Source organism: Aphis gossypii, chromosome 1 (genome assembly GCF_020184175.1).
Source record: "Aphis gossypii isolate Hap1 chromosome 1, ASM2018417v2, whole genome shotgun sequence".
NCBI classification, from domain to species: Eukaryota; Metazoa; Arthropoda; class Insecta; order Hemiptera; family Aphididae; genus Aphis; species Aphis gossypii.
Window position 1 is genome coordinate 45,040,138 of NC_065530.1, and position 22,747 is coordinate 45,062,884.

The following is a 22,747-nucleotide window of genomic DNA, read 5'->3' on the forward strand; positions in this document are numbered from 1 at the left end:
CAAACACTACTTGGCATTTGCCCATATAACCAATAACCATACATACTACAAACTATAACAAATAACAAACCACAAATACAAGTAAGTTTAACGTATTCGTCGACAATATTCACATACATTATTTAATTTTTACCAATTTTAAAATAGCGAACGATTTATAGTTATTTAATTAACAATTCAAAAACACGGGACAACGACGTCCGGTATTGAATAAGTGACAATATTTTACATAAATCTACTTTTATACATACACTTGTATGAATGAATACATATTATATATGTATATATACACACATCATACATGAATATTATGCAACTATAATAACAATACGCTGTTATTATTTATTATTATCTTACGTACACATGTGTCGGATAATATACCACTTCAGTCAATTATCTAAACTTTAACACGACAATGCTTGTAATTTCTATGTACTTAATTTAGTCACTGCGTAATAAAATGTATTAGTCAGGCTATCGACATAAATATCTACTATTTGTAAGAACAGACCAGTGGTGTTACTAGAACCCTTTTATGAGATGTGATATGTATTATATATATTTCATACTTTTCATTAAGAGTTTAAAAAAAAATGTTGAACTCATAATAATATTTATAATAATTTTTATTTTTTATAACATGTGCATCAAGTTTATCAGATATACTATTCGTTGGATAATCTCAAACCACGATTTAAAAAGCTTTTACTAACCTAGATTGTATCACAAACAGAAAATAGAGTTACTAAAATCATAATATACAATGTGCTACTTAGGTACTTATCATAAAGAACACATGATTTTAAAGTTTACAAGATACGTCCCGATTAATTTTTATTTTATAATAATATATATTTGACATTCTAAAGAATTAAAATATACAACTGCGTGTCAATATTCGCTCACAACCCACGTCTTCGATGTGTAATGTGATGTATTGTGTATTTAATATGTGTTTCATGGAACGATTTATAGACTAAAGTTCGTTTGAATAAAATCAAAAGGTCTTATTGTTGGTAAGTTCGAAATGGTTACACACCACAATAATAATTTACAAATGTTATACATCTACTTCTATACTATATACACCGCGGTGTTTGAGATCGATTAACTTTAAATTTGACAATAATAATATACATTCCTCGCGATTGTAGTAAATATATTATGCCATGTATAAATATTGTGTTTAATATGTATAATTTAAATAATAAATAGGTCCGTGTTATATATCATATATACGTAACGTATATATTTATAGAACTGGTAGGCGAGAAAACGTTACCATATGATATATGTATAATGTATATATATTTCAACCGTTGTACCATACACAAAATAAATATGCCAGTCTATAGTTATCGATTATATAGGTATTATACATAATACATATATATCATATTGTGTGAAAAAACTTAAAGGAAATGTAAATACTTATTTAATAACTTAGGTTTTTAAATATTTTACTGCTATACTGATTCCTATAAACAGTTTTAAATAATATAAATATAAAAATATATTATTATGCATAAACATCAACATAATTCTTTGTATTTATATAGTATATTAACATAATTCGGAACATTTAACTAATTTTACTAAAACTATTAACAATTGGTGTTTGAATTACGAACTGTTATATAATATATGTTATATATTAAAGAGAATATAGAATATAGATGTATTAAAATATTTAATCGATTAGACGTCAATAAAACAATATATTTTAATATCAAACTACTAGCATATTAGATACCCATTAAATATATCTACTTTTTACGGGAGTGTAGGCCAAAAAATACAATTCAATTCAAAATCGATAATGGCATAGATAACCATGACAACTAAAGTCGCGACGGACACAAAACCATTAAGTATACTTTATAATATAATGTAATATGTAATATTGTAGTGTAAATAAACTTAAAATGTTGAATAGGTAAAACACCTAAGTCCTAGAGATTTGTGTTTGTTCAAACACTTACATTATAACATTCAGTTTTACAAGATATTAGATCGTTTCATAAGTGCGTTTATGTATTTGAAAAAGGTAAAAATAAAAACATACAAATTGAAAATTCATTTTTTAATACCTACGTATTGTCTAGTATGTACTAAATATAATGACAAATTGATTAAAATTTAAAAGTATTAAATTTTATAAAAAAACGAATTCATGTATACAATGAGTGTGCAACTGAGTTAGATAATTCTATTCTAAAATTTAATTACATTTTTTAAATATTTTTGATGGTTGAATATTATATTGATAAAAATTAAAGCTATTCAGTAGTTGAGTATAAGTAAAAAACAAATAGTAATTATATGATTCATAAATGTAATATTTTTAATACCCTTTAATTATGACAAAAACGAAAAAAAGTTAGTAGTTTTGTTTTGATAATGACTTTAAGCATTTACATAATATACCTATTCCTTATCTTAGTAAATTCAGCGCGTTTATTTATGAAAAATTGAGTTAAATTATAAATTATGTTTTTACCTTTTAATCTAAAAATAATAATAATAATGTATATCACCTTCAGCTACGTCTATTAGATATTAATTATTATTACTATTATTTATGATTATTATTTATTTATTATATTATTATGATTAAATTATTAATATCGCTATTTTAAATTAATGTTCACGATGAAGTATCTTCATTGGGAGGCCTCTTCTCTATATCTTTTTTAAATATCATTATTTATTTTTATCACTTAAGCTTATTGTTATAATTATAATAGATGGCATAGTATAGAATTTCAAGGGAAAATACCTTTTAATTTATACGAAAAAAATGTAATTTGTACATTTGTGAATGTGGATACTTTATATATTACTGATTATTTATTTCTGCATTTTTGTAATACAACTTTTTTATAAAAAAATACCATTTTAAAGTAAAATTTTATATTTTTTTAAAAATATGTATATAAAAAAACAGTAAATATATAATATATATGACTTAACGTATAGTACTATAGTCTTTAGACCGTATCTAATAATTAAAAAAATGAATGCATTATATTATTAAACAAAATTCTCGAGTTATAATTATCTCAGTACATATATTATATACTGTATGGATATACAGTCATAAATGGTTAATCATATACTTTATTAATTATTATAATATATATAAAATATATGACACATAATGAGTTTCTTTAAAATTAAACCATTCAATAAACATTAGTATTACTTATTCCTAAATTGATAAGGAATAGGTAGTATTAACAAGATCGATTGTTTAATTTTTTAATAATAATAATGATAATAGACATATTATATAATAATTAAAAAGTTAGGTTTAGATTTGATGACGTTATAATTATTGTTATAATAATAATTTGTAAACTTTTCCGTTAATTTTTTTTCAATCCAGGTCTCCGCCCTCTATCATCTAAACATAATAATTATACATGTTGTAGCGCGTGCCAAACTTTTGATTCGTTTGCGTCCACACTTCACAAAAATATATAATTGTCAAGGCGAACTTGTATAATCGAATAATAAAAAACAACGCCATGATACATTTTGGCTTCATTGAAGAAATCGTACTAACTAAACACTAAACAATATATATTTATGATACGAAATTGCACACACACTACGCTCTGAATAAATAATGAGTACTTGAGCAAATCGCTCTTCACGTTTAAATATCTTATATACATTACAAGTTACAACATGATGTATTTGATAATATATACACACTTCCGTAGAAATCAGTGTTACGTCACGAAATGATAACCGCACACAAAAACTACCTGCAGTTTGCTAAACTGCAGAGTGTACTTACACCTATGGCACCTCCAAACAAAAATCATCCTGGCGGTCATCTAATAAAATTTTCATGACGTTTGCAGTTTGTACGCATATTTTGATATTATATATTATTACAACAGAACTACGCTGAAATGTACATATAATATATAGAATATTTATTTGACGTACAACATAACCAACGCTTTTTGTTTTAAATCCTGCAGTAACATTACGTTACTAACGTAACAATCTAATAGTCAACGTATATCACTCTACGACCGATTTTATAGGTATCTATTTAGATATAGTAGGTATATTATAATAAAAAACGTGTGTGAGTCTTAAAAGAAAGTTTTTTAACCGAATCCTTATTATATGTTCGCGTAATAATAACTGTATAATAACGGATGTTTACTTCCGCGGTACAAATAGATAATGAAATATGTAGTGTTTTTCATACTCGATGATTATTGACGGAAATGTACCTCGAATAAATAATACAATTATGTGATATAAAAATCAAAAAAATATGAATATCTATTTACTTACTTATAGTATGAACTATGAACGCGCAAAAAAATTGTATACGACAAAAAACTATAGTAATCAGTAATCACATTCAATTTCGTAGAATAATAAACAGGTAGTAAATATTATGCTATCAAAATCTAAATGGATGAATCATTACTACTAGGTACTATAAATTAGCTATTATGTCGGTGATTCGACAATCGATGCATTTAAATTTTGAGTGCAATATTAAATTATTACAATAGTAAAGTGATTAGTGATCACTGATCACTAAAGCAGTAGTTTATATATGACTGGGTATAATTAAAATGAATGCAAATAATGCAATACAGATTGCTGAACCCGTTTGTAGTCGTCGGGATATATTGTGATACAGCATGATTGATTCGATCGACTTGAGTTTTATTAATTAATGTTATTACATAAGGACTCTCTTGTGGTTTCATTCTCGAATCTCCTAGCGATCAAAATATTTCTACAAAATTATTAAATGTATAAATATTCGGATAGACAAAATAAACAGGTTCCAAAATCGATAATTTTAAAGAAATTGTTCTGATCAAATACGGAGTAACAATATATTTTACGAATTTAGCTCATTAGCGTTTTAATCGATTAGAATAGTGGTTCTCAATCAGAATGACATGTCACTCAAGGGTAACATGGAACCAACTTAGAGGTGACACGAAATATCAATGGGAAAAGGAAAAAAAAATTTAAAAATTATAATTTTTGCGAAAAAAATCATATTATTATCATCGTTTAGAACGTTTTATTCTCTGTACTGTATTTTTTTTTTTTAATAAAAAATAAATAAAATATACAACTATGAGATTGTTTATTATTTTTATGTTAGGGTAACACAGTGTTTGATTCTAGTGGCTAAAGGTGACATGAATAAAAAAAGGTTGAGAACTGCTGGATTAGAACTTTGTAAATACCACAAAACAGCCAACTTAGATAAATTCTATGAGTATGAAATACATCAAAATTGTTGTAATATATTATACATTTAACAATCAGCACAAAGAAATAAATACCAGTGCAAGTACGAGGAACACATAATGTTTTAGTATTACCACAATTATTAACCGTGTGTACGGAAAATAATAACACGCGATACACTATACAATTAAATTACTCATGTACAATATATTATACTTATACATATATATTAAGTATTTTGATTACAGTAGATAATAATATAATATACAATATTATATATATAATCACATACCTACTACAGGTATATCCATGTATAGGCTTTAGGTAAAATTATTTCACCACCCATAGCGAATAATGATCAAAAATAACTAATAATTAATAATTTTATCACTTACCAACTAATTATTACTAACCCTATATTTGGTAAAAAAATAAATGCAGACTTAATCAATAACTATAGTTAAATTAACAATATAAATATGCCAATTAATATTTATCTAATAGTTGGATAAGTTATTCCTTGTTTGATGAAATTTGAGACAAATGAGACAACTACAATGCGCAATTATAACTACCATAATGATGTACATATGGTAACTAAGATGTACGGCCATTGCTCATCACTATATTCAACCCAAAATTTCGGTAAAGAACAATTAAATTTAAAACATTATCTTAAAAATCTAAACAGTTTTACTTTTATAACTTTACTTTAAATTTGTCGTAGGTGGAAGTCAGCTCCAGATGGTGCACAAAAGGGTTGAGTATGTCTTTTGACGCGATCATATCGCTACCAATCAACAGTTTAGTCTCGCTGCTCATCTCTATGACGTAGGCGGCAGCAAAGTCAGCCGTCGGGTTTTGAATTTCTTCTCCGAGGTACAACGACACTTTAATTCACCGCGGGCTAACAACAATATAAACACGGAATGAAAACCAATAAGTAACGAAATATTATATTACACGATATTGTTTAATTTTATTAATATCATATCATGTCAATTATATGTGTGTTCTATAAAACTATGAAAGATTTATAATTGACATTTTTTGTTGTAGGGACCTGTGGACGGGAGAATTTATAAACACTAAAAATAAGTTTTCATGAAGAAATAATAATAATAATCTACCTATGTGTTAAGATATTACGCGACTCAACGTAAACGCAAAAAAAACGCGACGGAGGACAAGAATAGTGCGTTTTGTTGACGATGTACCGTACACCAAAGTGTGATTATCGACAATGTGCGGAGGACTGAACGTCGGGACATGTGCAACAGCGCGCGCCCGCAGCAACCATGCGTAAGCGAGCGGCAATCGCAAAACGCACGCGCGCGCGATCGTTCTCTCCCCTCCGCACCCTTGACGCAAAAACTTTTGGCTGAAACTATAACGGTCAACAGCGGTGACCGTACAAGCCCTAAGAGGAACGGGTGAGCTCATTTCCCCTACACACTTCATATTGTACATATTTATATAGACGTAAGTATACTATAAATTAAGATGGTACTGTAATAAATAAACATTTTTACGTTTTTACATTTTTTTTTATTATTTCAACGAAAAAATAAACATAAATATATCATAATATTATATATTGCATAAATATATCATATTTTATCTTTGCATGTATTACGAACAATAGATACCTAAGCCAAACACCGACCCATATATAGTGATATATATATACAATATTTAGTCAAGTTAACGAGTTCTTGAAATACTATTTAGGATACCTACCGAGAAGAACTATCATTGTTATAATATTATAAATAATTAATGATATATACTTTTAAATTATTATAAAATTGTGCAATACGAGAGTTGGACGAGAGTATTTTCAATAACTACTTTAAGATCTTAAGATAAACCCGTCTTTAAAAACTATCATTGTATGTTCAAAATAAAGTAGAAATAAATGTTTTTCTAGATACATACTCAGCTTTTGTATCTCAGAAAAATCAAGACTATAATAATTATATACTATGATCAGTTAAAATTCTAAAACCAGCAACACGGAGTTAAACTATTAAATAACGTTAAAGTATAACTAATAAAGAATTATTTAGTATGTCTAACAATTAAATACATACCTATTTATATTATACACCATATATTCGTCAACAATTATTAACAAAATACATTATAGCAATACAATTAAACTACATGTATTCTTCTCTTTAAGCAAACATGTTCGTTTGAAATTCTAGCTGACATATGTTAGCCATATAGGTATACTGATTAATAATGATTAGATGATAATATTATATGAGTCATAATAATAAATAGACCGTAATTACACCACAAAGTCAGAGAGTGAAAAGAGCTTTCGCTCTCTGCAATTTTGATGACCATAAAAATATAATAACAAAATCCTAACTTAATTTGGAGTTCCATAAAATAAATACCAGAGTTTAAATCGAAATGTGTATTTTCGACAATCTTTAATAGGTATCTAGTAGGTATCTATGTATAAAACTATAAACATAAAATGTTTCATTTTCTTCTCTTTAATAAATACATATTCCATACACAAGAGTAGTAAACACGTCTATTATATTTGTTAATGTATATAAGGCTGGAGTTCTCCAAGGAGTCCTCTCTCCCTAAATCTATAATGTCTACACTTCTGAAATAATTATTTATAATAACACTCTCCTACATTAGCTGATGACACAGCATTACTTGAAATCATTTCAACTTCAAACCATCATAATATACTGCATCAAATCATATCTAATTGCATTTAAATAAAATTAAGTCATAGAAAAAAGTTGAAAATCAAAATCAACGAAGAAAAATTAACAGAGGTAAACATTACCCTATAAAAAGAACTTATGTTCTTCACTTATTAAACTAAATAACAACATGATTCCATTACAATAACATTGTAAAAATACGTATAGACAAAATTAACCTGTTCAGCCCAAACTATACAAAAATGTGAGCAACTATTTAACTCCTATCTTCATTTATTTTGCCTCATTTTAAAATCAAACATTAAAAGTTTCAATAATAAAACTCTTATCATATGATTAGTATGGTCATATTACTCATATAGGGCCCTGCCAAACCACAAACATGTCACATAAAAATCTTACAGTCCATTAATTTAAGACTTATAAAAAATGCCCCGTAGTACATGACAAACACTACCTTCCTGTAGTCATGTACAGTCAAAAAAAATCAAAATAACAGTCAACAAACTTACAAAAAAAACATTAAAGAAAAATTCGACTCAAAGTTATCAAACCTATATTATTATTTTACCTATATTAAAAGTATTCTACTGAATACATCTAGGAAGAATTTTAACTTTCCCCTACACCTGTATACGACCTTGATGTACAAATAATAATATATTAATATATACTAGTAAAGTATACAAACATATTTTATTTAGACATGTAATCGTATTCAAATGTTGTTTATCGATAGATATTTTATTGAAAATAAAATAAACTATATAATATATTATGTACAGATGATATTTACTTATGATTTCACTGAAATAAATAAAAATTGTTAAGATCAAAATCATAATATTCATACAACACTCCTGGAGTAAATAAGTACATACAAAACTTGCGAGATATGCGAGGTCATTACATTTGTTTATTGCACATACATAATATACAATATACATATTATATATATATATTTAAAGAAAAACCTATCGTCGCTGTAGTATTGTCTGTAGTGAAGCTGTGATCAATCAATTGACGGCTACATAATATATTATGTGGGTCACGTAATTTTATATTATAAAGACGATAACTGTACATCCCGTTGTACCTAAACACATAGTAATAAAATATAATGCCACTATGGTTTTGGGACTACGTACTACTTTGACAACCTATGTCTAAATGACCTATGTCTATCTCTAAATGGCTAAATATCGCGTAATATATATAAGATAACTTAGATAACATAAATGATTATAGTATTACCTATACTAATAAAAATTCCAACAATACAACACAACAGTAATTGAATAACATATAGTATTATACATTTATACAATAAACATTCAATGACTAATTACTAAATTAAAACGATTTTAAGCCAAATGCAAAATACTTAAATGTTATTATGAAGATCCATCAACTAAAAAACGACTCCGTAAATCCTAAAATTATGTCTCAATGAGTGAACCAACAGACATTGTCAAAAATGACAATTAAAATGTAAATTTACAAAAAATACTATACATCATTAAAGTAGTGATGGTACAAATTCGTACCTATAGATTCTTTAGACCAATAAGTATATCTAAAACTATAAAGTTAATATTTTATTAAGTTAACTATATAAATATCATTGTATCAATAATACATGGATTATTCACATTGATAGAAAGCGAACATTTCATCTAAATGGAAAGATATTTACATATATCTTAATACCTATATATGTATAATAGATAATATACTTAATTGATACAAACTTAAATACTGTATTGTAATACTAGAGCATTAACTTATATCTACTATACGTTCTATAACTTATAATATTTATAAATTATAACGTGTATATTATAATTGGTTGGAGTTTAAATATTGAATTTTAAACTGATCCAAGACCTATAAGCCGTAACATAAGCTGAAATATATGTAAATTTATTTAGTGACAAAATCCATAACAAATATAATTAATATAATAATTAATAATAGTCACATAGTTAAATTTGTTTATGTTTTGAAAATTTAATGTTCGCATAACGCATTTTAAGAAAAATAATTTTAAGTAGATGTTGAAAATATGAATATTTTACCTAACATAAATAATAAAGTTGGTACACATAAACTTATCATTTAACTAAACTATGTATTTATAGTTTATATGTATAGTTATAGGAACGTAATATGCCTGCTATATAAAATATATAATATGAAACAAAACTTGTCTAACTGTATCTATATAATTTTTTCAGATTTATTACAACTTTCTCAATAAACAAAATCTTAAGTGAAAGCCAAGATAATTAATACCTATTTGTAAATATTATTCACGGTACACATCATAAAACAAAGCATATTTATCATAAGAATACGTGCAAAAACTTAATTATTGAATATTGATGTATTCTAAGTATTACGCAATAATTGTGATACACGTACCACTTATTGTTTGTAGAGAATAATGACAATTCATGAACCAAATATACAATAAAGTAACAAGCCAAAAGATAATCGTTAAGTAATAAATTGAAAATTACTTACATAATCATAATTCAACTAAAAACAAACTAAATATTAAAATGTTAGGAAACAAAAACAATAAACATCACACAACTCGATAAGTAATCACTAATCTACATTTTAAAGATCCAAGTCTTGATGATAAAAATATTGATAATAACTTTGCTATAGGAGGTTGTATAGTATGTTATATAATCTCCCGGACATTGTAGAAAGTCACAGGTGCACATTAAAGTAATCAACAAGTGGCTATAATCCTCTTTATCAATAAAATATTAAACACAAACAATATTCCTTTTCCTTACACCTAGCATGATTAACTACAACAATCATTAGTCGTGTGTAATATTATTTATCATCCGAATCTAAGCAACGTAAAATAATATATAATATTCTTATTCCTTATGATCAGTAATTATTAAGAAAGTTCATAATAGATGTTTTTAAAGTATTATTAACCTAGGTAGGTACTAATTAATATCGTAATTTTAGTTTAAATGTAAGGATATTTTTAATAGTCACGTTAAAAACATTAACAATATATTCCTAGGTGCTTACTTTAATTTTAATATAATTCAATGTAGCTGTGTAGTCGTGTAGATAACATATGTTCTTGTTCAAAATTATTTCACTTTCTATTGCCATACCAACATATTATTTAGAAGAAATAGACGAATCTCAGGCATCCGCTAAAATATTTAATGTACAAAATATGAATGTTATGTAACAATAAATGAGATGATGATGATAATCATATTATATTCTATATATACCTGTTATAATACACCTTGCTTATATTTTCAAAAGTAAAATCCCAATCAGTAATTAGTTTAAAAAAATGAAAGTCTTAGTTTGCTAAGTCACTATTTAGACTGTTTACGATAATAACTACGTTGATAGTTTGGCAAATATTATAATCTATAGATACGTCATATTATAATATTATACGAACAAACAAATTTACTAGTGCTTGATTTATTATGCTTTGATAGGTATGTTAAATTATATGACGTAAATCTTTATTTACTTAACGCGTTTAGTAAAAAGGTATACTTTATTATAAGTATAAAAGTATAATATACAACATAATTACAATATACACAATGCATATTAAAATGCTTGATATTTTTATTTTTATTACACATTTATACATTTATAATAGTATAATAACACATAGGTAATTGATAATTTTGAAGTAGTAATGATATAGGTACAAATCTATAAAAGAAAATATTAAAAATGTGACGTATTTCAATATATAGCATTAAAATATCCGATTATTTACTATGACAGTTTAAAAAATGGATAAATGTTTAAAAAAAAAAAATTACCCCATATTAGATTAGTATTACCTATTTATCTATTATTTATTATTATGTTTATTATAACTAAAAAAATGACTATTTTAAAACCATACATAGACAATAGACTAATATTGAAATCTCATGAATATAATATATTAATATGTATTTTTATAATATTTTTTATTTTTAATATAATTTATGTGTTAGGTAGGTATACATAATTTTTATTACCTATACAGTTATTTTTAAAGGCCCAGTGTAAGTAACTGCTACATTGTGATATAATAAATATAACACCTCTCGGCTCTCGTCTATATTATTTCTTTTTGCTCAGAGACGTATACAGGGGGGTGTCTTGGGTGTTCAAAATTCAAATACCCCCCAAAGTATTTGGTTTTTGTAATAAAAATGTTATTCTAACAAATTAAAATAATTAATATAATTTGAATAAAATAAAAATACTTTAATGGAATTTATAAATAAAATAAAATAATATTCATTATATATTAATGAGATGGGTACAAAAGAATTTGAAAAAAAATGTTCTACTTTTCAATAATTTATTTTCAAAAATACCCCCCAACATTTTTTTCTGCGTACGTCCCTGGTTTTGCTTATCTATATAATTTTAAAGAAATATAGAATACTAACTGATTACGGATGTTAATTAGGTGTAGGTATATAACGGAGGGTATAGGTAGTCCAATTCGACACATTATTTCATCGTATGTAAAAATATAAATTATAACTAGAACGTTATATTGTATTATCTAACTCTTAGCAAAATAATATCATATTATTGTAATTTGTAAATGTTAATAATTTTATTAGACTCTATACTTGAACCACTTGACTACTTGAGAGAATCAAAATATCTATAGAAGTCTTTAATAGGCCGGTATACTCAATTATCAAAATAATTTCAAATATTAATTATCTAAAATGTAAAATGTATAAAAACGATACTATTATTTTATATACATAGCAGTATATACTATATAGTACACGCATATTTACATTAAAATCATAAATGACAATATTATTTAATTTTGTTTGATTTTATAATAACAATAATGTAAATAATATTAATATATTAATATATTATACATAATATCCACAATTAATTCTGAACATAAGAGTATTGATGACACCTTGTACAAAAATATAAATGTGCCGCTGTGGCGCTATTACACAAGGTTGAAGGTATGACCACAGAATACGATAATAACAACATTGCGCCGCCGCGATTAATAAAGATTTTTTTTACCATCAATGGTCGATGGTTAATAACAACAATAATATTATATTATAATCCTGGACGGTACTATTTCGAATAATTCGGCGGAGAGTGGCAACCGGCCTTCGTCTTTTGGTTCTTCCATGAGATTGTCCGGTTTACGTCACACCTGCAGCAGGTTGATTTGCCGTGATCTCCAGCAGTGTTTACATTCCTCCGGAGCCGTAACCGGATCGCCATTGCCGCCGCCTCGCCACCGGCAACCTGCTATCAAGCTTGTACGCCCGACCCAACGTCGTCTTGACGTCGTGTCCCGACCGACTCTCGGACAACCGACAGAGTAGATACGCAATACCAGTTGTACGCCAGTGCGCACTAACCGAGTTGTTGTTCGAATTCTTACTTCTTAGTTGTTGTTGTCGTCATACCGTTAACGGCTCGTCCACTGTCCGCAGTACGCACGCTAAACCTGTGTGAATCTGTAAAAAGGAGGTGGTAACGTTTTATTTTTTTTTATTATTATTATTATTCCTCCCGTCAATTGTCGAAAACACGGTAAAATCGTAAGTCGTGTTATTGCACTGTTCGGATAGTCGTCGAGATCAAAACGGACAGTAAATAAACAAACCAATCGCGGGCGGTCATCTTATTTATTTAAAAGTAAGTCTCGTATAATTTCAGTCGAACGCAAGTAAACAATTTGCAGATATCCGCCGACAACAATATTATGACGGATTTCGCCCCGTCCGAAAAGCGCAACAGGTGAGAATAATATTAATAACAATATACCTAATTATAATTTAGTACCTGGTAGGATACTATAGAATCATAAGCGCAAAATTTACCCCAAATCGCGATTAACAAACGTTTATAATATGTGTCGTTTAGACAAAAAAGTAGGTTCCTACGTAAATAATCTTTTGTAATCGACAAAATAGGATTTTAGAAAGGCGCGCGAGTACACGAATTCATATTCTCATTGAATTTACACTATTTTTCTTGACGAATACAGTACTTACAATAATATTTAATAGGTAGGTACACAATATATTATATAAATAATATATCAATGAATATAAATAGTTTACAAGACAATGTATCTTGTACACGCAAACTTCTATATAGTTGTTTATATCATAACAATTATTATTGTATCAAGTTTACAATGAAATGAACTGCGCTCGTATTGTCTTTATATTAAGATAGTTGGTAAGGTACAATTGGTACAAACGATATAGGTAAGTCCTATCATAATATATATATATATAGGTACCTATCACGAGCTATTGCTATTATTGACTTTCCAAGTCTCAACCAAAATCTCTTTTTCTAATATTGTGTACTAGGCTATTTTGAAACGAGTTCTTGGACACAAACATGACGTGTCATAAAGATCTGTAGTTGATACTTACTAGTCCATATGGGTTTACCCGTTTATGGTTTATCATTCTATCTAGGTACCTAATATCTACAAAAATTAATCGAGTATAGTAAGGAAATAAGATAATTTAAGTTTAATATATTGGATGCATAAATATAAAATTACTAAAATTATATTTTTAGTGATATATATTTTATTTTTGATTTGTGTATATTTGCACGAACGGCCAAATATGTACCAAATTGTATAAGAAAATCTTAAAGCGTTTCGAAATCTTTTATTGTTTATCGTACTCGGTAAGAAATCTAAAATGTACAATTAACATGCAACTAATGTTTACCACCAGCTTATTTACGTTTTATTGTTGGTATCATTACTCATTATCAACTCATTTACAGTTTTATACACAACTCCTTAAGTCTTAACAATGCTTACCCATGCTGTTAAAAATTCATCATTTTCAAAGCGACAAGTATTGATTTCATCGACACGTTATACTGCACGTTTGGCTTTATAATCTAGTACAATCGTGCGACCAATCTTTAAGCCCCTTTCGAAGATCCTGTTGTCGTTATGTATTATAATCAATGATTATAATATATCTATTATAGATACGCGATATTGTTAATTATCATCACGTATTTTAATTATGGAAATAAAACGTGTATCTATATGTATATGTTTTCAGAGATTTTTACTTGTACTTAATAGAAGTTTGATTTTAGTATAATATAAATGTATCAATAGTTTTACTTCCCCCTGCATGACCGGAAAAAAAGCGTTAATTGGGTCGTTTCCACAATTATAATAAATGTATTATTTATGCGCTCTAAATTGTCACCCGGACATACATAGAAAGTACCTATATATATATTAAATTTATCGTTTTAACTCAATAAAAACTTGTTTAAACCAGTTATATCTACTCAGAAATTAAGTTGCGCTCCTGTAATCGTATATATTCATTGTATTTACTTATATTTATTAATTTATTATCATAGGTAGGAAATTGAAATTGTTTGATGTTGCCATGTGTTTAAAAATATATCTTACTCTAGACGAAATATTCATTAATATGCTTCATAGTAATAATCCAAATTTTGAGTGAAGCCTATAAAATACTTTTTATTACATATATCATGAATAATTCTAAATTGACCATTTAACTTGTATATATGTATATAGGTACTCTGGCATATCATTGTAGTCTATATTTTTTATTGCAGATATCTATATTACCTGCAATTTAAAGTCTTCCGAGCAAGAATGCTTAACCTATTATTATTTATTTTCATTATCGTATGTTGTATATATCTAACATCGAAGTAATAATATTCGTTATAATTATAATTTACTAATTAGGCGTGTTAACCGTCGTATAAATGCGTTCGGGAGTACTGAGTGTTTATTATGTATATATCCGTATTTATGGAACTCAGATTCAAACCGAAACAATAAGTCAAACAACGCATGTATTTCACGTATAAAACGAGTGGAATAATAATGTACATTGTACATACCTACTAGATAATATATATTTTATTCAGCAATGATTTTTTTTTTTCATAAATCGTTGTTTCCTCCATCATTTATACATATTTATATACATAGACACTCGCTTAGGTATATCATAATATTATTACACTTGTGTACACATAATACATGAGGCATGAGAAAATCGGGGGTCAACGACTTGCGATTTAGCGTCGATGATGAAGAAAAGCAGTGTTGGAATGGGGCTTTTCATCATTATCATCATCATCATCGCTGTCGTTATAATATTATGCACAACGGTGGATTTTTTGTACTTCCTACCATTATAATTCATAGTCTTATTGTCTTATTAGTAAGTATAATGGTCGGCAGACAATGAGTACAGTGTGTACGTTAAGATGATTGCTTATTTTGTACTTTGGTTAATTTGTTTCCCAAATTTTAAAATACTATCAAAATAATATTATTTTATTACATCTTGAAATTTTTGTAAAATAACTACATTTTATTAGTTTTAAATGTACCTATATTAAAGAATTACATGAAAACGTTTGCTGAAAAAATTAATGTCTTAACTTAGAACATCATCTCTTATATTAATAAATTGTCAATATTGTGTTTATACCATAATCTGTGTATATATTACATAATAACTAAGTACGGATATTTGTAGGTATCTATATAATATTATTATTATGATACATATTTTGTTGAATACAAAATTACAAAATATTATTGTGATTATTTAAACTTCGCCAGTTCGGTATACTGTTAGGTCATGTACGTATTTAATCAGTGGAAATACACATTCATTTGAAAAATTGAATTATTTCTTACCTAATATAATGTGTTCTCCAATCTACACTGTACAGGTATGTAAATACACTTGGGACTTGGATTCCTATTTCCTACTCGTTATTTTATTCAATACAACGTGGTTGTAACGCAATAATTACAGTAATTATAGAATAATTTAAAATTTACACGGCATTGTGTCGGAATTTGCGTGTTTAATTAATTCTAGAAAAAAAATTAGTTGTGTAAAAATAACATGGTTAGAATCGAGTTCGACCATACAATATTTGTATGTTTACCGAAATTTGCAAAATCTCGAATGTAGTTTACAATATAAATATTTAATATTTAAATACCATAACTTTTATTTATGCCTTAAATTACTAAAGTAATCGGTATTTTAGTTTAAATTTAAAAAATAAGTTATAGAATAAAATAAATAGACTTCCCAGTTCCCATGTACTATGTCATTTTAAATTTTTATATAATAACAATTTTTTTAAATCTCTTTATATTTATGAATTATCAGTACTTAATAATATTACTAGTAACTACATGATACCTTATACATGTATACATTAATGAATGTAAAAACTAAGTATGTATAAAAACATTTTCCAAAATAAAACATTGATTTAGGTAATTTATAAATCAACGAATATATAACTAAAGTATTAAGTATAAATGCTGTATAAAAAAAATTGTATATTCATTGGGTACATTGAAAAAACTTTATTAGGAAAATTTGTTATTTTATCATATCACAATATTTTTAAGTATTTATTAGACATAGGTACTGAATTTTTTATTTTTATTTTGGTTTTAGAAAATTAATGAGTGGACGAACACAACTATGAGTGATGAGGGAAGAAGATTTAGAAATAGCGTTAAAGGTAGGTATTGCCCATTATGTATATAATGGTTTACCTTATAACTTATAACAGTTATAACTATTTATATCTGAAATAACTAAAATAATGTTTTCATCTTTAAGGTGGTGATCGTGGGAAATGGCGCAGTCGGAAAATCGAGTATGATTCAACGTTACTGCAGAGGAACATTTACTCGAGATTATAAAAAAACAATTGGAGTAGACTTTTTGGAAAGACAAATAGAGTATGCTACTTAATTATAAATTTAGTTATGTTACATAACTTACTTCTGGCTTGTATAAAACCATGATACATTTAATGGACCTATCATAAGTTCCTAATATTAGATATTGATATATTATAACAGTGGTGCCCATAGGTGTTTGTACGAATAGGACTGATTGGGTTTTAGCCCCAACTGAGCCTTTTTTTTTATACATGGGTGGATACTTGATACTTAAGAAAGTAATACAACATTTTAGCCATAGAAAATTTATAATAAAATAAATCAAAATCATAGATATTTACACAATTAAAGATATATTGGTTGCCCATCGAGACGTGTTAATATTATAATATTATATATTTGAATTGTTTTATTAAATTACATTTGGTTAACATTTTAAATCAATATTAACAAATATAAATTGTAGGTGTGAAATAATGAATAATGATTGTTTACATTTTCCAGTCACCAACTAAAGGTTCACTTTGAAGTTTGTATTGAAAATGTCTATAATATTTTTCTTGTATGACCATGATAGTAGGAGGAGGTGGGTGGTTAGATTGAATTTAGCCATACCTGACTCAGAAATCTGTGCTCGCCTATGGTGGCGCCAAAGTTCATTTTAAGGTCGAGTGATGGCCTAACTTCTTTTGAAAAATATGACTGGTAGGCCATATTATATTTACATCATAACTTCGTTTCCCTAACCTTGCCTTGACTTTGCTCAGGCGTTTGATCAGGTCTAGCATGAAAGGCTAGTGTTCAAGCTGTTATTCTTACCTACTTCGTTATTTCTCATTCTCAAATCAAACCATACATTTCTAGTAAGATGTGAAGACAAAACTTGTGACCCTATAAAAACAGGCGTCGCTTAAGGCAACATCCTTTCCCTGATTCTACAATATATACAGCAGCCCTACCCCAATCTATTAACACTACCCTAGCTACCTCTGTAGATGATAATTGCCAAAATTTCAACTAACTTCGATATAGCTACTGTTACAAACAACTTTCAAGACCACCTAACCCAACTACGAGATTGGTTCAATTTATGGAATATTCAAATCAACAAAAACAAATTCACTCGCATCACCTTTACCCTCAGGCTTGTTTTAACATTAATGCATGTAACTGTTATAATTGAGAATTGTATTCATAATTAATAATTATGGGTATTCTTTATAATTATAGTATATACTGATGTTGTGCTAAAATGTCTTGATATCTTGTTAAATTGTTATTGAATATGAATCATTATTTAACAAAATTATTACAATTATTATACAAAAATATTTTTAATTTTCTTAAATTATAATTATATATGTTTTACTTTAGATGCAATGGGGAAGACGTGAGATTAATGTTATGGGATACAGCAGGCCAAGAAGAATTTGATGCCATTACCAAAGCATATTACAGAGGAGCTCAAGCTTGTGTGTTGGCATTTTCCACAACAGACAGAGATTCTTTTGAAGCGATTCACTCATGGAAAATCAAGGTTTCATAAAACTAAAATAATATTTTATCGGTGGTTAGATTAATATTTATAATACTTAGCTATTAACTACCTATTAAATGTTGACTATAAACATAAATGAGATAAGGCTAGCTGTCCCACATGAATTCATCTTAAGTATCCAGTTCAAATCTCAATTTTATTTTTAAAATGGCAATCTATTCTGTTATGAAAATAAACTTTCTGCTTCAGTTGTGCTCGAACTATGGAATAAGTATTATGAATTTTGGTGTATGGTATTGTTTTTCTTTAGACAACATTGTTTATTACATATCTAATAAAAAATATTCAGTATAATTTTTTTTTGTTTGTATTTTTATAATATTTGTGCATTTATTTATTCAATAATTTTACTACATTTATGATTTATTATATAGTTAATTTACTTATGATACTATGTAACTTTAGCTATGAAATAAATAAAAATCTTTTCTTCTTTAATAGCTCAATGGGTCCATTCAGGACATGCCCTAGTCATTCTAGACATTTACATCTTATTTATGTAAATAGTTTTATCATTTTAACTCCTAAAATATTCAAATCTCTTTAATGTCATTTAAAAATTATGATTATTTAACTGTGTTATACCTATATATTATATAGGTATACAATATAATTAATGCCAATTATAAATTTTAATTCTAAAAATACAATAAATAATTATAAAATAAAAGATACAACTAATATCAATATAATATCAGAGTGTATATTATGCATGTTTTTAATTCATAATTTACTAATTTTTTATGATTTTTAAAAGGTGTTGGTCTTGGTAGTAACTATTTATCTTGATTCTTCTCTTCAATAAGCTCAATTACGAGTACTACAACAATTACGTAAGTTACACAGCTTCAACATATTGCAAAATTACCATCAATTAATTTTTAATGAAAACTTATTGTCTATAAAAATTATAAACTATAAATTCACTAGAACTTGTAAATAAAATGTATCAATTAAATTTACTACAGGTGGAAGATGAATGTGGAAAGATACCAACAGTTATTGTTCAAAATAAGGTTGATTTGATAGAACGCAGCCAAGTCAATCCGTTAGTAATATAATTTATTTAGATCTTAATTACTTACTTATAATAAGGATTTACATTACTGTGTTAAATAGTTTAAATTTCACATAATATTAATTTATTGTATCAGTATTATTATTGGTTTAACCCCCAGTGCATAATGTATACTTGAAACATGTTATCTAACCTTAAATAGGTAGTGAATTAAAACATTTGCACATTGTAGTAATTATAATATTTCTATACAAGTATTTTAGTTATTTATTGTGTTTGATTACAATTAATACATTTTAGACTGCATCACATTAAATTCGAATTACAATTTAAATATTTTACAGACAAGAAGTTGATATTCTTGCCCGGTCGTTAGGTTGCAAGCTAATATGTACATCAGTAAAAGACGACGTCAATGTCAATAATGTATTCAGGTATTTGGCTACGCGATGTTTGAAGGAAATACAAAAAGAAGAACAGGAATATATGTCAGGAAATGGATTACATCAAACATATACAATAGGTAAATTTTCAATTTTTAGTTTTTTACCTTTTTAATCAACAATTAACTTATCATATTATACTGTTACTGAAAATAATAGGTAATAACTCACGTTTTGTTATAAATTTTCATATTTAAAAAAAAAAAATAATAATAACATCCCATAAAAATTATTAATTTTATAAATATCACTTATATTAAGTAATTAGTATACACGGATAAATACTTTTATTTTTACTTGGATGATAAATATATGTTATTATTTAAAAGATACAAGTAACTTAAAACTAATTTTGATTATTAACCATAAACTGCATAATTCTTTTATGTATATATATATATATAATATAATTACAAATTAACTAATTTTTTTTTTATTTTCAAGGTTCATTTGGTGCAGTTCCATACCACAACAGAAATTCTTCAACCACAATAAAATTGAGATCAGGAAAAATAAGACAAAAGAAAAAAAATATCTTTAAGAACTCTTGTGTCATACCATAGTAGTTTAAACTTTAAATAATAACTTTTCAAGTATAAAAATGTTTAATGTGTAATTAATAATATATGAAACAATATAGCAATATTGAAAAACAATTGATATCACTATATGTTTGTCAGGAAAATCAATTAACATTAAGATTAAATTAGTAACGAACAATTAATAATAGTTAAAACAAATGGAATTATTGCAGATGACAGACAAATTTGTAAAGTTATTTGTCTTTAAATTCAGTTATATAGTCCAACAGCCCTTGTAGACGTTTAATAATGCGTTTCTGATCGTCAAGCGTACACCCTAAGACAGCTGTTTCAAACACCTTACAACCAAGCTCATTTTCTAATGGACTACAAGAAGCTATATATGCCTGACACATAGCCTTAGCATTATCAGGATCCTCCCTCAATGTATTCACTATTCTGTCAATCATTGTGTTGATTTCTTCTAAACAATTTTGTTGGCTATCACTCCTGGTGGTAAGCACATTGATATTAACTGTTTCACATCTGTCAATAATTCGATTTGCAAACTGATTAATATCTTCTTTGTCAACTGTAACCATATATTAAATATAATAGTAAAATCTATTGTACAGTATACTTGGGAATCATATACTTACCTTCACTCAGGTGGTCTAACAATTTAGAATTTCTCACATCTTCTACGCTGTTATAAACGTTTTCAAGATCCTCAGACATCTTCAAAGCCTCTTTTCGTATGTTTTCAATGAGCATTTCAGCGTGATCCAACATTGTTGTCAAATACTGTTTGGATCTTTGTTGACCATCGTCGTCCATCACGAATTCTGTAAATTAAAAGTCTGGAAAACATCTTACCTAATAATAATGCAAAACACAAATTACTTTAAATGAATTTTCACAAACTCGAGTTAGAAGTCGCAATATCACGAGCCACGTTAAATGTCAAAGGTTTTATTACGGCAAAGACGAGACCATATTGTATATAATAATATACGATACCAAATTTGACACGGAGAATAGCACCTACGTAACAACTTCAATTACGTTACACTCTTCAGTCGTTATAAATTTATGATAATAAAATTAATAACCACAGTATAGTGTAGTTGTCACTTGCAAACGATCATTGAAAAAATAATTGTGTATGAATAGTCATAAAAGTGACGACTTTTATTGTAAGAACATAGAAAATAAATATACCTCGACCGAACTACATTACTAATCGTACTGTCTATCGTAGTACCACTTCTGCACTATCACAGTCCTTAATTCTTATCATTTATCAAATGTAAATAAATAATAAAAGAAATCTATTCTTCGCCTCTTCGGTTTGATGCAGCACGATGTAATTCATTGGTGAAAGCTCGTACCACTGTTGTCTGTTGATGTAGGTAGTATCAGGGCATCAAGCCCACGAATATAATAGAAAACTAAAATCGTGATTTAAATTATAAATCATAGTCTG

General features: G+C 26.9%; 3 protein-coding genes across 10 annotated transcripts in view; 1 reads left to right on the forward strand and 2 right to left on the reverse strand.

Moving 5' to 3' along the window:
- LOC114130183 (lysophosphatidylcholine acyltransferase) overlaps nucleotides 1–11,357 on the reverse strand; it is a 28,392-nt gene extending 17,035 nt beyond the window's left edge. For 2 of the 6 annotated variants that reach the window (XM_027995093.2, XM_027995089.2), the window contains exons 1-2: nucleotides 10,473–10,583; nucleotides 5,959–6,154 (exon numbers count right to left, since the gene is read on the reverse strand). In XM_027995093.2, the coding sequence (XP_027850894.1) occupies nucleotides 5,959–6,069 (111 nt within the window). In that variant the 5' untranslated portion in view covers nucleotides 6,070–6,154; nucleotides 10,473–10,583. Of the gene's footprint in view, nucleotides 1–5,958; nucleotides 6,155–6,377; nucleotides 6,539–10,370; nucleotides 10,584–11,009; nucleotides 11,141–11,224 lie in introns of those variants that run through there. The other 4 variants (XM_027995091.2, XM_027995087.2, XM_027995090.2 and 1 more) reach the window with 3 other exon arrangements.
- Nucleotides 11,358–12,896: 1,539 nt separating this feature from the next.
- Nucleotides 12,897–21,396, forward strand: LOC114130187 (ras-related protein Rab-23). Its single transcript, XM_027995098.2, has 7 exons — nucleotides 12,897–13,754; nucleotides 17,489–17,555; nucleotides 17,657–17,778; nucleotides 19,096–19,258; nucleotides 20,248–20,327; nucleotides 20,642–20,820; nucleotides 21,185–21,396. The coding sequence occupies exons 2-7, from the start codon at nucleotides 17,523–17,525 to the stop codon at nucleotides 21,301–21,303; spliced, it is 696 nt and encodes a 231-aa protein (XP_027850899.1). The 5' UTR covers nucleotides 12,897–13,754; nucleotides 17,489–17,522; the 3' UTR covers nucleotides 21,304–21,396.
- Nucleotides 21,129–22,603, reverse strand: LOC114130188 (BAG family molecular chaperone regulator 2). 3 transcript variants are annotated; one of them, XM_050209444.1, is made up of 3 exons: nucleotides 22,186–22,603; nucleotides 21,921–22,121; nucleotides 21,129–21,853 (listed from the first exon to the last, which is right to left on the reverse strand). In XM_050209444.1, exons 2-3 carry the CDS (start codon nucleotides 22,096–22,098, stop codon nucleotides 21,516–21,518), a joined length of 516 nt encoding a protein of 171 aa, XP_050065401.1. In that variant the 5' UTR covers nucleotides 22,099–22,121; nucleotides 22,186–22,603; the 3' UTR covers nucleotides 21,129–21,515. The 3 variants fall into 3 exon arrangements, with proteins under 3 accessions (XP_050065401.1, XP_027850901.1, XP_027850900.1); XM_027995100.2 differs by having other exon boundaries at nucleotides 21,921–22,106; nucleotides 22,186–22,602; XM_027995099.2 differs by having other exon boundaries at nucleotides 21,921–22,106; nucleotides 22,165–22,598.
- Nucleotides 22,604–22,747: the final 144 nt, after the last annotated feature.